Source organism: Vombatus ursinus, unplaced genomic scaffold (assembly GCF_900497805.2).
Source record: "Vombatus ursinus unplaced genomic scaffold, bare-nosed wombat genome assembly UNPS02014863.1, whole genome shotgun sequence".
NCBI lineage: Eukaryota > Metazoa > Chordata > Mammalia > Diprotodontia > Vombatidae > Vombatus > Vombatus ursinus.
The window spans coordinates 8,016,747-8,034,765 of NW_020954641.1; the positions used below are offsets into that span (position 1 = coordinate 8,016,747).

Sequence of the window (18,019 nt, forward strand, 5' to 3'; positions counted from 1 at the left end):
GTGATCTCCTGCCTTGTAGTTGTTGGATATAGAACCTACAATCGTCTTATCATCTTATAGTAAAACTCCAGTTAACCAGAGGTTCAGGTTAATTTGATTTTCAGGTTAACTGAAGGTTATTCAAAAACTCCTTGTTGACTAGTCTTCTAAAATATCTTTGCTTCAGTGTACCAAACTGAATTTCTGATGACTGAGACTCTTAAAAACATGATTCAGCAGGCCTGGTAGCCCATGCCTGTAATCAATCTTTGCTACTTGAGAGGCCTCTGAGGCTGATGTGGGCAAACCACCCAGGACAGAAATGGAGCAGGTCAAAGCTTCCATGCCCATAAGCTAAACTTCCAGCTTTGGTAAGATAGGGACACCCAGTCTCAAAATAATAAACAAACAAAAGAAATCCATCCAAGTATCCATTTTCATTCTATGATTTTATAAGTATAGAAGGTCTAGGGGATTGAGATCGATATTCATTGACCCCAAAAGCCAGTCTATAAGTTGATGTTTTGAGTAAATCACTGGTGAAACTTTGTGTTGTATAATTTGTCTTTTTCCCCTAAAAGAGGAGTAGTTGTTGTTGAGTTGTGTCTGACACTTCATAACCCCTTGCACTATACTGTCCATGGAGTTTTCTTGGCAAAGATACTGGAGTGATTTGCCATTTTCTTCTCCAGTGGATTAAGGCAAACAGAGATTAAGTGACTTGCCAAAGGTCACACAGCTGATAAGTTTCTGAGGCTGGATCTGAATTCAGGAAGATGAGTCTTTCTAACTCCACGCTCATTGTTCTATCCACTGAGCAAACTAGCTTCCTGAAAAGGGGAGTATGGGTTAATAACATTAGGAGGCTAATAATACAGTCATAAGAAAAGAGTATTGAATTGGAAGTCAGGGCACCTGGATTCTCATTCTGGCTGCTACAATTTAGCTTTGTGATCATGGGAAGTCAGAGTCTCTATAAAATAAAGGAGTTCGATTAAATGACCGCTAAGATCCCTCCTGAGAGACAGAGTAGTAGCTAGAAAGCAGCCCAGAGCCAGGATGACCTGGGTTTAAGTTCTGCTTCACATAGAGGCTGTATAAACTGATCCAGAGCAAGTCACCTGACATTTCAGAGTCCCAGGCAACTCATCCAAAGGGCCTTAATCTTTTTGTGTCATGGACTTCTTTGGCCGTCTAGTGAAGCCTGTTTTCTTTTGAGAATTTCTGAGAATTCCTTCTCAGAGTAATATTTTTAAATGCATAAAACACATATGATTACAAAGGAAACTAATTATATCAAAACATGTCTATCAAGATATTTAAAAGACGAGTTTATGGGCCTCAGGTTAGAAACTCCTGCTCTAAGCTGAGACCCTACATTACAGAGCAGGTACTGATCTGCCCTAGTGGAGAGTTCCCTCTACTGATGAAATCACCAAAAGAAATCTCTTCTCCCAGATTTCAAGTTTTGTCACTCTCCTGATTTCAGTGAAACATCTTCATTTTTAAAACTCATTCTACTGTTGCTTTTCCTCTGACTTCTGTTCTTTGGCAAGACTAATGGCTCTCTTTATACAAATAAACTCAGATCTAAATAATTTAATATTTATTGTTCATGTGTAGGTAAAGCCAATATCATTATAATAAATGACAATTTTACTTAACTAATCTATTTATTCAAAGTCATCCCAATTAAATTACTAAAAAATTATTTTACTGAGTTAGAAAAAAATAATAAAGTTCATTTGGAAGGTCAGAAACTTCAAAGAAAGGGGAAAAAAGATGTAAAGGAAGTAGACTGAGTAGTATCAGACCTTAAACTATAGTATAAGGTGAGAGCATTGTTGAAATGTAAAAAGAATAATTGTGATTATTTTAATTAAAAATTTCTTGTATAAATAAAGCTTATGAGGCCAAAAATAGAAGGAATGCAGAAAATTGGGGGAAAAAACTTTCATAGACAATCTCTCAGGTAGGATCTGATTGGGTTGGAATATTGCTGTGGTCTAGGAAATGATGAGCTGATTGATTTAGAATAACGTGGAAAGACTTGGACTTATGAGGGAAGATGCTATCCACCTTCAGAGAAACTGATAATAGGAGGAAATAAGCATAGTATTGTCTTACTTACATATGCAGGAGTATATAAGTGTATGTTTATAGGTATCTATGTGTGTGTATATATGTGTATGTATATATATAGATAGATAGATAGATAGATATCCACACTTAATTGTAGGCTTCTTTAGGATGGTGGGTGGAGGGAGGGGAAAAAATAAAGTATAAAGTGCACAGCAGAGAACAAAAGAAAACCAATAAGGAAGCAAAGAAAACTGAGCAGCTTTGAAAACAATGTGTAGTATTTTTTATATAGGTTTTCTTGAAATGAAAATGTACTGGTTTGTATTGAATCCTTTCTTATGGTCTGCTATGTATATGGCATTTTTAAAATTTTTTCATTTTGTAAGTTTAAAATAAAATTTCCAAAAAAACAAAACAAAACATTGAAAAAAAAAAGACTCATGGCTCTGCCATTTTGATGTCCCTAGGAACGGGAGCAGATGCAGCGTTACAATCAGCGAATGATAGAACAGCTAAAGGTTCGGCAGCAACAAGAGAAGGCCCGTCTCCCCAAGATCCAGAGAAGTGAAGGCAAGACTCGAATGGCCATGTACAAGAAGAGTCTCCATATCAATGGTGGTGGGAGCGCATCAGAGCAGAGGGAGAAGATTAAGCAGGTGAGCCTCGACAGGGCTCAGAGAGGGAGCCGAGGCCCATGAGGGAGGTGCTTCTTGGACTCTCCTATATCCTGGTTGGTTCACATAGTTCTGTCCTGTCTTGTCTCCTACCAGAGGGTGCCAGGAAAATTCCCCACAGTCTTTGGCAAAAAAACTGACATTTTGTTTTTTGGTTTTGTTCCTGCTGTGTGTGATAAGAAGTTAGAATTGAACTCATTTCTTAGGTGTTTGCTCCCTCTTCAAATTATGTTGTATTGACTTACGTCTGTACTTGATGTATTCTCTCTGTCCCTTGTCCCTTCACTACCCCACCCCTAACTTGCCCCATCCCCCACAGTAAAAGACAGCCTCCTTGAGGTTGAGGATCATTTCATTTTTGAATCTGTATCCTTATTGCTTAGCACAGGGCAAGATCTAGGGCAGGGGTGGGGAACCCGTGGCCTTGAGGCCACATGTGGCCTTCTAGATCCTTAAGGATTTGTTCTGTAAAATTTGGATTCAGTCAAAAGGCTACATGCAGGTTCCCCACCCCTGGCTAGGGAGTTAGTGCTTTGTCCAGTGAATTGAACCACCAGATGGAGATAAAAGATGAGCCATGATTCTTAATAACCGTCATTGCTTGACTGGCTGAAGGGCATGTATCTTCACAGACACTAAACTTTGGGGAAGGAGAGAGGCAAAAAACCCCAAAACTCAAAAAACAAAACTACTAAAAAGAATGTCTCTCCTTTCGTTATTAATCTTTAAGTTATAGGCATCAGTCTCTGACCCATTGACTGGAGATGGTCACTGACTGTATATCTGTAGAATTTTTCATGTTCTTATTTTATCTGCCAAAAATCCTGCAAAGTAGGCATGCTTGGTATTATTTATTATTCTCATTGTATAAATGAGACTTATCCATAGAGGTTGTGATATATCCAAAATTATATGGCCAACATAGAATAGGGCAGCTAGGTGGCACAGTGGATAGAGTGTCTGGCCTGAAGTCAGGAAGACCTGAGCGCAAATGTGGCCTCGGACACTTACTATTTGTGTGACCCAGGGCGAGTCACTTAATCCTGTTTGCCTCAGTTTCCTCATCTGGCAAATGACCCGGAGAAGGACATAGCAAACCACTCCAGTATTTCTGCCAAGAAAACGCTAGAAGGGATCACGAAGAGTCAGACGCGACTGAAATGACTCAATAACAACAGCAAAATATAGAATAGGTCCAACGATCCAAGAACCTTCCAAATGCCAGTCCCTATGTGTGTATTGTGCTCTACTGCTTGTGCTCCTCGGTTCATCGTACAAACTCCACGTTTTTAGAATCTCATGGCTGTGTTTTGAGGCAGGATTGGGTTGGCCATACACATATCCCATATTTGCCAGGGTTAGGCTTTGGAGAGGCAATATGATATAGTGGACAGAGTGCTGGCCTTGGAGTCAGGAGGGCTGGACTACAATCCCACTCTTATGCTTTTCAGCTGTGACTGTAGACTGAGTCACACAGCTTCTCTGGTATTCTGTTTCCCAATCACAGACTGGGGATCATAACACTTGTACTGCCTCCCTCACAAGGTTGCTTGAAGAAAAGTATTCCTTAAACTTTAAGGCATTACAAAAATATTAGTGGTTGCTCTTATACTGTACTACATGATGGCTCATGCCGAAAGGCTCCTACATGGCTTCTGGAATCCTCAAGGAAATTGCTTTATCTGGTATCCATGCAGGCTGCTTGTTGGCTAATGGTGGATCAATTCACGGTTCAAAAGAAAGTTAGCAAAATAGGCCATTATGGAGCCCGAGGTGATGACCCCAGGCAGGGGTGTCCTGGATAAGAACTGTCAGGAGATTCCCTTAAATGAGACCAGGCTTTATTTTGGTGCTGTGGTTCTGCTTTTTGCTCAAATGCTTTTCACTGAGGCCTCTCTTGTCATTTCTGGCCCAGTTTTCCCAACAGGAAGAAAAAAGACAGAAGGCTGAGCGGCTGCAGCAACAACAGAAACATGAGGCCCAGATGAGAGACATGAATAGCCAGTGTGAGAGCAACATGAGTGAGCTCCAGCAGCTCCAGGTAAAGGCGCCAGCCCACAAATGGAGATCATGGCTCTGCTGGTGACAGTTTCATCTCCCAGCTTAGTGTATGACTCATAACGGATGTTTAATAAATTCTTGTGGATTGATTGGTTGGTAAGGGGTTGGCATGATGGCAACCTGTAGGGGGTGAGATCAATTGGGGGTTCCTGGAAATTGTCCTGGTGGCTTTTAATAGCCATCTCATTGTAAAATCCCTTAGTAGTTTCACTTTCTCACTTTTTTAATATATTTAATGCTTAACATCTAGAATAGATAGAGGCATGTATTTCACTAGGTATCCTTACAAGACTGGTTCATAACAGGGACCTCTTCTCATGGAGGGGAGTGGGGAACAGGAGAGTTGCCTTTAAGTTCTATTTGGCCCCAGAAGGTAGAATCAGGAGCAATGGGTGTGCAAAGAGGCAAATTAAGACTGTGATAAGGGAAAGCTTTTGACCAGTAGGAGCTCTCCAGAAGAGGAATGGGCTGTCTCGAGATGGCAGGCTCCCCCTCACTGGAGGTCATGAAGCAAAGGTTGGCTAAAGATGTGTGGGTATGTTGCCCAGAACATTCTAGTTTAGATATGGGTTGGACTAGATGGTCATTGAGGTACTTTCCACCTCTTAGATTTTGCGATAGGCCGCTGTTGGTGATGGTGCCAGGTCAGTGGCTTATTAGTGTGGCTTCAGGGCATTTGATCCCCTGGTTTTCTAACTTCCCTGGATTGCACTTTGTTATAGAATGAAAAGTGTCACCTGTTAGTAGAGCATGAAACCCAGAAGTTGAAGGCCCTAGACGAGAGCCATAACCAGAACCTGAAGGACTGGCGGGAAAAGCTTCGACCACGGAAAAAGGTAAGGGGACCACTCCAAGAGACAATCAAATTGGATTCCAGGGAGTGCAGAATCAGTGGTATGATTTCATTGGTTCATGTTCCCAAATCTTGACCTTTGACCCTGTAGGTCCTCCAGTTTTGAAATCTGTTGTTCTATTGTCAGTAGCATGTATTTCAAATGAGAAGGGCCTTTTTTTTTTTTAAATTTGCTTTTGAAGTGAAGCCTCATTTACTAAGGAATAACTTAGAATGTATCAGTAAGGCATGTTAAAACTAATTCAGCTCCAACCCTTTAAAACTAACAGGACAGAAATATGCTAGAATTAAGAAACTCGTTCTGCAGCCCTGTTACTTCATCATGCTAAAACTCAGAAGGTTTTCTGCTATGTGCTACATAGGGCTAGAATCAAGAAATCATTTGCTCCATTCCTCATCCAAGAAAAGCTTTATTTCATATTTTTCCCTTTCCCACTGTTTTTATTTTTTTATTAATTTTAAACTTAAATACAAAATGAGAGGAAAAAAAGAACATTTCCATGTATACAGTAGAACATAGAGAGGATTCAATATAAAACTAATTATTTACATTTCAGACTGTTAATTTTTTTTAACTCTGTAATAAATGCTACACAATGTTTTCAAAGCTACCCAGCTTTTCTGTGCTTTCTTCTAAGCTTTCTTTTGTTCTCTGCTGTACACTGTTAATTTTTTTTCTCCCTCCCTCCCCATCCCACCCCAGAGAAGGCTACAATTAAGCATGAATATATACATATATATATACACATACATACACATACATGTATACATATATGTAAAACCATACTATATGTATTTCTAATTATGAGTTCTTTCTTTGGAGGTAGATAGCCATCTTCCTTCATAGGTCCAGGTCTTTCCATGTTTTTCTAAAGTCAACCTACTCATAATTTCTTATAATGCAGTACTATTCCATCACAATCATATACCATAGTTTATTTAGCCATTCCCCAATTGAAGAGCATCTATCATTTTAACCAATATAATAGGTGTAAGATGATATCTCAAAGTTGTATTAATTTGCATTTCTCTCATTAGTAATTATTTAGAGCATTTTTTCATATGTCCCCTTCCCATCATGTTTCAGCCAAACTAGATGTACTAGCTATCCACATTCTTGTCTTGTACTTCATACATTGTTACAGGTTGTCCTCCATGTCTGGAATTCATACCATCCTCATTTTTGCCTGTTAAAATTCGTCTTCTTCAAGGCCCAGCTCAGGCACTGCCTCTACCAAGAAGCTTTCCCTGATTGCCCAGCTGAAATAGATCTCTCCCTCCTCTGTCTCTTCTGTATATGCTGACTTCTTTGCCCCTATCACAGTCTACCTTCTAGCATGTTTGTGTATGTCATGTCCCCCATTAGACTGTAAGTTCCTTGAGGATAGGGACTCTTTTGCATTTTTAGAGTTTTAATAATAATAATAATAATATTAATAATGATAAATGGTGGTTGAACTTGAATCTTGTTTAATGTATCCCTGTTGGATTCCCCTCTAATTTAAAATTTCCAAAGTAGAATCTTTAGCCTTCTTGATAGTCTGCTCTAGTGACAGTCTCTACTTAGAAAGTTCTTTCAGCTCCCTCCTCTATAAAATGGGGACAATACCTGTGGAACTACTTCATAGGCCTGTATTGAAGATCAAGTAAGAGAATGAATGTAAAGTTTATTGTAAACCTTAAAATACTCTGTACTTCTCGGGTCTGGAGACAGCCTTGTGTAATGGAGAGAGCAGGGGGCTTAAAGTCTTCAGACCACCCAGGTTTGGATCCTCTAGCTGACTCTGACTAGTTATGTGACCTCTTTCAATCTCACCTTCGTCATCTGCAAAATGAGGACAATACCTGTATACCTGTTCCCCAGGGCTGGGTGTCGTGAAAGATTCAAGTGAAATAATGTTTGTGAAGCACTTTCCAAACTTTAAAGGCAGCGCCGTATAACTGTCAGGTGGTTAGGATGGGATGGGACCTGTGATTGCATTAGAGTAACAACAATAACAACAACTAGCATTTGTATAGTGTTATAATGTTGGCAAAGTGCTTTGCAAATATCTCATTTGATTCTCACAACAACCCTGGGAAGTTAAATGCTGTTATTATTCCCATTTTACAGATGAGGAAACAGGCACAGAGAGGTTAAGTGACTTACCTAGGGTCACATAGCTATTAAGTGTTTGAGGCCATATTTGAACTTGGTACTTCCCCAGCTCCAAGTCTGATGCTCTAACCGCTGTGCCATTCAGCTGTCTACCCCCTATAAATGTAGATTTCTATCTTATCTGGAAAAGTTGTGGCTGGTGGAGGGAGGGAACAAGAGATTAAATGACCTGTTTGAGGTAACCCAGCTAGGAGGTGTCATAGGCAGGACTTGAACCCAGGTCTTCCTGACTCCTGGGCTGATTTTCTATCCAGCATACCATGCTGCCTCTGCAGGTGTAAGTTATTACTATTAATAATGCCAAATTCATTTTCTTCCCGCTGTACTTGGAGTGTTCTTTTATTTTGTCTTCAGTAGAAACAGCTGCTCACTACCATGTCTGCCTTTTACATCCCTCCTTGTAATGTAGCAGGGATGCGTTTTTTCCCTAAAATAGTCCATTGTTCCTGACTTTAGTATTCTGAATTCGTACTGAAAGCCTGTTTGCCACAGAAACTTTTTGTACTAGATGCTCAAAACAAACACTCATCCCTGTCTCCCACAACAAAATGACTGGTTTCCCTGCCAGGCCACCCTGTGTATTTGCAGTATGTATGCATGTATATATTGTCATGGCTTGCAAATCATGGAGACTAGGTCAGCGTCAGCACTTGCATCTCCCAAATGGTCAGATCCGAATGCCACTCTAGGCTCCAGGTAAGCTGGGCAACATTGTTGACATTCAGGGGATGAGTGTGCATTCGCCCTGTTGCCTCTATTTGCCTATTCCTGGAATATGTAATATTAGATTTCCTATGTTACTGTGACATTTGTAATTTAAACAGTTTTCATTAGTCATATGGCCAGAATCTTAGCTGGGGAGAAGGTCAGTTTGAATAGATAGAATTCTGGATATTAAAAAAATACATTTGTATTACATAGGCAACCTTTAGGTTTTAAAAAAGACTTTAATACATTTTTTTGGTATCCTTTGTTTTTATGTCACCTAGATTTCTGCCTTATCCTTCCCTGCCCCTCTTCCCAGAGAGCTATCCCTTATAAGATTTTTTTTTTGAAAGAAGAAAACAAAATCAGCAAAACATGTTAGCACATTGAAAAAAATAACAACAATATAATATGCAGTGTTCCACACCCATGGACCATTTTTCCTCCCACTTGCCCCTGCAAAGGAAAGGGGTGGGAGGAGGTGTTTCTCATATTTCACCTTTGGAGCCAAGCTTGTCCTTTATAATTTTACAACATTCAACTTTGACTGTTTTGTGGTGGTGGTTCTTTCTGTTTGCATTGTCATGTGTATATTGTTTTCCTGGCTCTGCTTACTTTATTTTCCATCAATATATGTTGGGCACTGTCCTAAGTGCTGGGAATACAGATATATGCCAAAAGAAAGCTAACTCCTGCCTTCAAGGAGCTTAAATTTTAATGGAGTAAGACAAAATTGGGAGAATAGGTGGGTGCATGGTAGAGAAAGTCTGGACTCTTGGGAGTGAATCCTAGAGAAGAATGAAGACATGATTGGGCTGGGTATTTTCCTTAAAATGGAGGTTTTGGGAGAAAGCTGCCAGTCAGAAGAAGGGGCCCCAGAGGCAGAGGGCAGAGAAAGTCTGGGGAGTTGGGAGTATTTCTCTGTATTCATCATGTCTGTCATTTCTTACAGAATAGTAACATTTCATCAAATTCATATACCACAATTTGTTCAGCCATTTTCAAATTGGCATCTACTTAGTTTCCAGTTCTTTGCTACCACAAAAAGTGCTGCTATAAATATTTTAGTGTATATAGAGTCTTTTTTTTTTTCCTGTGACCTTCTTGGAATCATAGCATAACCTAGCAATGGAATCTGTAGGTCAAAGGGTATGGATATTTTAGCCATTTTATTTGCATAATTCCAAATTGCTTTCCAGAATGGCTGTACTAAAGCATAGCTCTACCAACAGTGCTTTGTTGTTGGTTGTTCAGTTATTCAGTTATACTCTTTGTTGCCATATAGACCATAGCATGCCAGTAACTGTCCATGGGGTTTTCTTGTCACGGATACTAGAGTGGTTTGCCATTTCCTTCTCCAGTAGACTAAGGTGAACAGAGGTTAAGAGACTTGCCTAAGGTCATACAGCTAGTAAAAGTCTGAGGCCAAATTTTAATTCTAGTCTTCCTGACTCCAGGCCCAGCACTCTATTCACTGAGCCACCTAGCTATCTCCACCAGTGCATTAGTGAGGTTTAATTAATCAGTTTATTAATTCATTTAGTTAGGTTTAACTATATTTGTAGATATAGATTCTTGGGCATCCTCTTTGATGTACAAATAAAAGTTATATGTAATTAGTACACCGTAAGTAAATGGCATTTCTTTTAATTTTGCTATATTTTAAAAATGTTTTATTCTTTTTTTATATACAGTCAATTCCTTTGAACAGTCTTGTACCCAAACCTTTTCTTTTAACAATGAAAAACATTTAAGCAAAATCAGACACGATGATCATTTCTAATAGCATATTCCTCATTTCATGCCCATAGTCCACACTTGTCTACTGAGGGAAAGAAGTTGAGCTTCATGATTGAATGAAGCATTCTGGAAGGGCTTCCTTTGTCTGTACAAAGCACTGTGCTAAGCTTTGGGGATACAGATAGAAAAGTAAGACAAGCCCTTCTCTCATTCTAATGGGGGAGACAACACATGTGGAGGGTTTCAGGTGTACATCTGATGGAAAGGTCCCATGGTCCTTAGGGTACATCGGCAAAGCAGATGGTAATGCCTCTTCTCTTCTTTAATGTCATTTCCACTGATTAAATCATATCAGATTCTGATGCTGTATCATTTGACAGTGGCAAGGAATTTGATGACCAAAAAATTTTCTCTTGGGTTTTCAGGAGAATTGGCTGTAGAACCCACAGGAGGTGTCATTCATTGTCACGATGTAATTTCCCTCATTACAGTTCCTCAGTTTGGCAGCTTTTTAGTTCTGTTATTGTTTATCGTAGCTTTTGTGCATACTGTTCTTTCAGTTTTTCTTCACCTTTCATCACTTCATACAAGTCAAGTGTTTTCCTGAATCCCTCAAATTTGCTGTTCCTATGGCGTAATAATATTTGGTACGATTTGTTCAGTCATTTCCCCAGTTCATGGGCACCCACTTTGTAAAGCCAGTGAGAGATGTTTTTTCCTCTTAAGTGGGTTAACCACTGCTGCTATAATCTTGTTTATACTAGCTATTTGCTCAGCAAATGCTCATGTATGATCAGTATAGCAAAGGTCAGTATAAGCTTAGCGAGTCTTTGTCTGAATTACCATCAGTTTCAAACTGGTGAAGTCTAAAGTTATGAAGCTATACCCCACTCCACATATTTTTCTATGACATATTCAGATGTTTTGTTATAGGCTAGGAAAGGATTGGGTTCACAATTTAATTTCCATAGTATCTTTTTTTTAAAAATTTATTTCCATAGTATCTTGATCTTGCTTTGAGATGGAAAAAATTAATTAGAATCAAACTAGACTGAAGGAACCAGATCAAACCCAATGATTTTTCTGTTAACAGAACTGCTTTTCAAAGTTGGGAAAGCTTTAGAGTAGCAGGAGCAGGAGCCAAGGAAAAGAAGCAAATATAATATAGGCCAAGTCCTAACAAATCCTGCCTGAATCTAGGCCCCAGCCAGTGGCCCCCTGGCCTCGGGGAGTGTTCAGTACAATCAGAGGCCCATTGAAGGCTGAACTTGGACACCCCCTTGAAGGTCACTGTGATGGGATTTGACCTGGACAATTGTTTGTTCCCAGGGCTGTCTAGTTCTTGAGTGCTACTTTAATCCAGCTGACTTCTCCCCTCCTTAGTGGACAGATCTCTTCCGATTTTCCTCCCCATGTTTTTCTTGACTTATTAGGCTGTTTTAATACCAACAGTTTTACATTGGCATTGAGCTTCCTGGCAATCCCTGTCCAAGCCTTAGTCTGTGGTTCCCTTTAAATTGCTGCCTAGATCTGGCATGGGGAAGGAAATGCTGTTTATACTATGTCAGGGTAATCAGCAATGGAAAAGGAAATGGGAAGGACATAGTTATGTGACTTGTGAATGAGGCCAAGGAGGGGAATACCCTGATAAAAGCTTTCTGGGTTCTGGCAGGGGCCCAGGGTTTTGAAACATTCACCTCTGCAAAGGCTGTGTAAACTCTGGCTTTGGCACTACTTTAAGATATTGTTTGGGGAAGTGCTGTTCCTTCTTGGGTGTTCAGATATAGTTGTTTTTTCATTCATTCATTCATTCAGCAAATCTTTAATACTCTCTGCTTTTTCCAAGGCTCTAGAAGATGACCTGAACCAGAAGAAACGTGAGCAGGAGATGTTCTTCAAATTAAGTGAAGAGGCTGAGTGCCCGAATCCCAACTCACCGAGCAAACTTGCCAAGTTTTTCCCATACAGCTCCTCGGAAGCTTCCTAAAGGACAGCTGTATGAGGCAGCAGGCTTCCAAACAGTAGACAGGCCTCTCTATCCCTCTTGTTCTGTTTGGACAAGTAACTCAGGGCCTATAACATCCATTGCTTCTAGAATGCCAACTTAACTTTAGAACCCTGAACTATCTGCCTCAGCTGTGCTTAGAATTGCCCTCTACTGGTTCCTGATTTTTCTCAGTCATAGCATGGATGAATTTTTTATATGTGTCCTTACCTTATTCTGTGTCACCTGTTGTCAGCTGATACCCCCAAAGCATTTATTTGCTTCACCTGAAGATCTACGTCATCTTCATTTTGGGTACTGGTGGGATTGAAGGCCAAGAGAAGGGGCAAATAATGTGTGGATTAGAACTCCCTTCCTGTTATCCAAAAGGGAGTAATTTTGTTCACTAGAGGGAGTCCAATTCTGCTTTGGACTAGAGTGTTAGATATAACGGGCCCTATCGCGTCCAACACTTTGAGCATGGAAGTTGGTTCTTTCCTGTTGAAATTCTAGGTGATCTCTTTGTTCAGTTGTTCCATCTTCTTTATTCCACATGTCCTGTTTTGTGTTGGAAGAGGGGTCTCAAAAAGGAATCATCCATATGTACCAGTCATTGTGGAGCTGAATGGTGTAGTCAGAGGGGGATTTCTCTAGCTCTGTGTCTTTATAATTCTTCATAAATGATTAGCCCAGACTTCTTTCCCTTTGTAGGTGGGGAGAGGGAGGGGAAAGAATGCCATTGCTCATATTCAGAAAAGGAGAAGAGTCTGCTGGAGTTTTCACCACATGATGCTTGAGAGTGTTTTGTGCCATTGCATTCTTTGTATAAATAGGCTTGTGCCATCTATAATATAGGCTGGGCCTGTTGGGCATATAATATGCCACTATAACTGGCCTGCTCTGAGCAGGAAGATGTTATGTGTATCTGAAGGTATTCTCATCTAAGATCACAAGTTATTTGCTGTCAAGCATAGATTTTAGATAAGTTAAGAAACCAATAAGAAAAAAAAGCTGCCTGTTGGCATTATAGGTGGCAGAGGAAGAAAAAGGGATGCGTTTTGTCACAGCGCAGTTATCTCTTCAGGTATACATCAACCAGTAAACGTTTCATACTGTGATGTTTTCTTACCAGCATCCCATGAATGTTGGCATGGGCAAGATTCTAGACTTTCTTATTGTGCCAATGCTTTGACATCACCACCATTGCTAGTTCAAAAGGCCTTCAACACCCAAAGGCAGCTAGCAAACTCTTGAACTTCTTTTCTTCTCTCCGGGAAGAAAGCAGCAGGAGAAACTGAGGTAAATGGGAGGCATGGGCTTCGGCTGGAATAATTTTGTAGCATCTGGTTCTACTTCCATTTATTGGACCTTTTTTTCCTGCTTGCTTTCTGCCTATGACACTGTTTTTTGAGCCATGAGACCCTTTTAAAGATATAGTTCTGAGTCACAAATGGAATGCTGAGATGCCGATGTATCTTTTAAACTGGTCCCAAGATTCTGATCATCAGAGAATTCAGTTTAAATATGAAAATAGAGAGGAGGTATAACTGTGCTCAAATGATTTTCTGAGGAATTCTCCCTTTTTCTTTTACTATCTTTTAGGTTTTCAGTCAACACTGAAACAAAATAATTTTGGGGCTCAGTTCTAGGAAACATATGGACATACTGTAGTCTGGTCATCCATTCTTCTGCATCTGGTAATAAAGAGGTCAGGAAGATCTCCAGAAGATTACTTTATTTTTGGCTCAGACTACCACCGAAGTGGTGTATGCTTAATTAACACTTTGCATTTTAAAACAAACACTGGCTCTACTGGTTGGGTTTGATTTTTTGCGGGGGGCTGGGGAGGGAGAGGTGGGAAGACTATCAAACCACTCAATTTTGATTGAGCATTTGGGGATGTTTAAGTTTTTCTTGATATGTAAAGCAAGTGTCCAGTGAAGGTGCTTTGCAGGAAGACATTAGCTTTATCATAATATTCATGCTCTAAGGTGAACATTCATTTCTTTGACAACTGGCCTAAATAGGATTTGTAGGCATCAGTGATAAATGTGTTTAGTGTTAAATCAGTGCTTTGAAGGAAGGCCCTCTATCATGCTCCAACATACTACATCACTTTTCCCTATTTCATTAGGGTCCATAGTAATTGCATAGCTGTTAGGAAGATTAAAATTTTAAGTGGCAGTATGGAAAAAAAAAAAGAATATAAATCCACTTCAGCCAAATGATGCCAACTTCAATGTAAGATCAGGCAGACGTGGCTTGGTCCTTTGTTTACAATTTTTCATTTTGTGATTATGAATGTGTGTGGTGAAGCTAAATTGCTAACTTAATGACTTGAGTGAGAAATCCTTCATTTGGTTTTTCTTTTGGGGGGGGGACTTAATGGAGTTGCTCCAAGATTGCCTGTATCCCCTAACTTTTGTACCTTCCCCATGTACTCTGATTAGTTTCACGGAATTATGGTTGTACCAACACACAGTTTTGATCTCTGAGAAGGCAGGCAAGCACAGTACTGAGCAGTTTTTTATTAAAAACAAAACAACCCAACTGAAGTGTTCCCCCCCCCTTTTTAGATAATCTTTATTAAAGTAAATGAAACTAACTTATATTTTCTCTTTTTAAGAGAGAAAGAGGTTATTTTTATGTAGTTCCAATACTTTATTCAAAGCTGTTTTGTAAAGTGTTTGCCATGTAATAATCATGGTTACGTAAATAAGTTTCTAATAAAGTAACAAGGTGAAAAACTATGTTTTGGGGTGTTCTTTACTGAATGTAAGAAATGTAGAACAAACTCACCTTTACCTACAGGATCTATTTTAACAGATGTTTTTCAACTTGCATCTTAAAACTTTCTCTGGACTAGTGTCTCCATGACCAAAAGAAAGATTTAGTGTCTGCGTTCCGTACCAGAAGGAATTGTTACTTGTACTTGTGCTTGTATGGCAGAACTAAGACCAAGAGATAGAAGCTGAAAAGAGGCCTGTTTAGGCTTAATAGAATGAAAAACTTCCCAACAGTTAGAAGCGTCCAAAAGTGAAATGGCCTACCTCAGGAAGCAATGAGCCTCTCCTAAAGGTTCCTAAGCACAAACTATCAACTGTGTCATGAAGTAAAGTCTGGGATGGGTAGTTTGGATTGGATGGTCTGTGAGGTCTCTTTTAGCTCATGGACTGATTGTGTGCTTTTTGGCTTTCTCTGCTATGCCTATGTTTGGTTTTTCTTATATATTCCATCAAACAAATCAAGAAGCAAAAAAAAAAACCCTACTTGAGACACTTTGCAGTCAAGCACTATCTTTTAAATGGGAAAGGAAAAGGGATAAGAAAGTCTGTGACCTTGGTTTCCTTCAAACTTGCCAAGGTCAACCCCAATACAAACGCTCAAATTAAATTTCAGTTTTTGAAGTTTGGCCACCAGATGGCAATGGAGAATCACTGTGAGGATATCATGTGGGCCAGAGACCACTAGGTGGCGATGAGTACATAGGGGTCTTCACTTTGCTAGTTAGTGACCTGGGCTCATGTGGCACTCTGCCTGGCCTTGCTATTGCAAAGAGGCTAAAAACAAGCCCAGCTTTGCTGGTAAGGCAAAAATCTTAATCATCCTGCAAAGAAAGCAAAGGGTATTTTTCCCAAGATGGCAAACTTAGATGACTCAACATGGTTTGTACATCATGAAGAACTGAAAATTTTAATGGTAATGATTATATAAATGTAATGAGAAATTGTAAAGGGACTGGGGGCAACCCCTTAGTGATTAACCTTTTAAAATTGTACCATGAACCTATGTATTCATTTACATATGTGCCCCTTAGTAGAATGCAGGCTTTTTAGGAAAAGGGACTTCTTTTCTCCTTTATTTCCCTAGAACCTAGCAGAGTGACATAATAGGTGTTTGACAAGTGGATATTGGATTTGGTTGGATGAAGAAGTCCAACATGGCTTTGGATCTTACTGAATTTCACACCACATGGAACATAACTGGTTTAGTAGAATTATTTCACTTCTGAACAGCCCATTGATCATGGATTAACTTAAATCTCACCATTCTAAGGAAAGCAATTAACAGCTTTGTATCCACACCCTTCCCTATCACACCCATTAAACATCCTCATCTTCTAATCTTTAATTTCTCCCTATTAGGCCCTTTACCTGCAGTCTACAATATGGTTAGGCCTAACCTAGTTTTAAACATGTTCCCTTGATCCTACTATCTCCTCAAGACCTTGTCCTATATATCTCCTCTACTGCATAGCCAAACTCCTGGAAAAAGCCTTCTACAAGCCATTGCCTCCATACCCCCTCTCCCCCATTTACTTTTCAATCCTTTGCAACTGGAATCTAGCTGCACCAATCAACTGAAACTGCTCCCTCCAAGGTCACCAATGATCTCTAAATGACTAAATCTAATGGTATACTCTCAGATCTCCCTCATTCTTCTTGACTTCTCTGCATTAGACACTACTGCCCATCCCTTCTTCCTAAAAACTCTTCCCTCCCTGGGTTTTCATGACACAGCTTTCCTAGATCTCCTCCTACCCTTTAGTCTGTACCTTCCCAGAGGACTAGACCAAAAAGTGTTCTTAATCTGGAGTCCAATAACTTTTTTTTTAAGGCAATTGGGGTTAAGTGACTTGCCCAGGGTCACACAGCTAGTGTCAAGTGTTTGGTCAGAGGCCAGATTTGAACTCAGGTTCTCCTGACTTCAGGGCTGGTGCTCTAACCACTGCATCACCTAGCTGCCCCAAGTCCAATAACTTAAGAAATATTTTGATAACTATTTTTAATCAAGTCAAGATGTTTATTAAGTGCCTACTATTGATGAGGTCTAGAGGCTTAGGGGTGCTGGGACCCCGAGATCATGACAGATGGGTCCTGCCTTCTTTCAGCCAAAGGTTTATTAAAGAAAAATCTGAGCAGTGGCTACATTATAAGAATCTGAGCACCTTAATGGAGACTAGATGGGCCTTACATACAGAAAGACTGTGAGAGGGATCTAGGAGTGGCCAAGTAGTTTTTGGGAACAGTGAGGTAATAGAATTCCAGGGACCTGGACCACATAGCCAAGGAAGAAGGAGCCTAGCTAGGATCAGGGGTGGAAAGTGGCAGGGGGCCATTGGGAGGTAAGACAATGAAGGGCTAGGCTAGGTTAAGGGTGGTGTAACCACAATAAGAAGCCAGTTGATGGGATTATAGGCTCAGGCAAATGCCAGAGATTTGGCCATGTGGGAAAGTCCAGGGTTTTTCCTTTCTGGGGTCCAGATCCCAACCCCATCATTCCCCCTTCAAACAAATGGGATCGAAATTCTTTTGGGGTAAGAGGCAAACATCTTGGCTTTTGAAACTGCTTCCTGCTGGCAAGGGGCAGAGAGCTGTCCCTGCCTCGAGTGGGTCCCAAAGAGGAGGTTGATTGGAACCGAGCACAGGCTGCATCCAGGGAACGATGAGGGGACATTGGTTGGTACCCTCTGTTTGCTACCAACTGTAGGTGAATGACCTGTAGTCTGGAAGACACAAATCTGACAGAAAAGACTGCAGGCACCAGATATAAAGCAGGGACTAGATTTAGAACCCAAATATAAGAGGATAAAACATCCTTAGCTGTTTGGATTCAAAAATTCAGTTTTCCAACCATGCAGTATCAAATCCACCTCATAACCAGACTCAGGAATAGCCAGGTGGGTAACATTCCTTTTCAAAGGAACATAATGGGGAAACTGAGCCAGAAGGATCCCATCTTAGACTGAGGCTAAAATGGTACTCTCAGCTTTTCCCAATGCT

General features: G+C 40.2%; 1 protein-coding gene across 2 annotated transcripts in view; it reads left to right on the forward strand.

Moving 5' to 3' along the window:
* The window catches only part of STK10 (serine/threonine kinase 10), a 129,453-nt gene extending 114,986 nt beyond the window's left edge, over positions 1 to 14,467 (forward strand). For both annotated transcript variants that reach the window (XM_027841968.1, XM_027841967.1), the window contains exons 16-19: positions 2,529 to 2,717; positions 4,651 to 4,776; positions 5,519 to 5,632; positions 12,099 to 14,467. In XM_027841968.1, the coding sequence (XP_027697769.1) occupies positions 2,529 to 2,717; positions 4,651 to 4,776; positions 5,519 to 5,632; positions 12,099 to 12,239 (570 nt within the window). In that variant the 3' untranslated portion in view covers positions 12,240 to 14,467. The remainder of the gene's footprint in view (positions 1 to 2,528; positions 2,718 to 4,650; positions 4,777 to 5,518; positions 5,633 to 12,098) is intronic.
* The last annotated feature ends 3,552 nt before the right edge of the window (positions 14,468 to 18,019 follow it).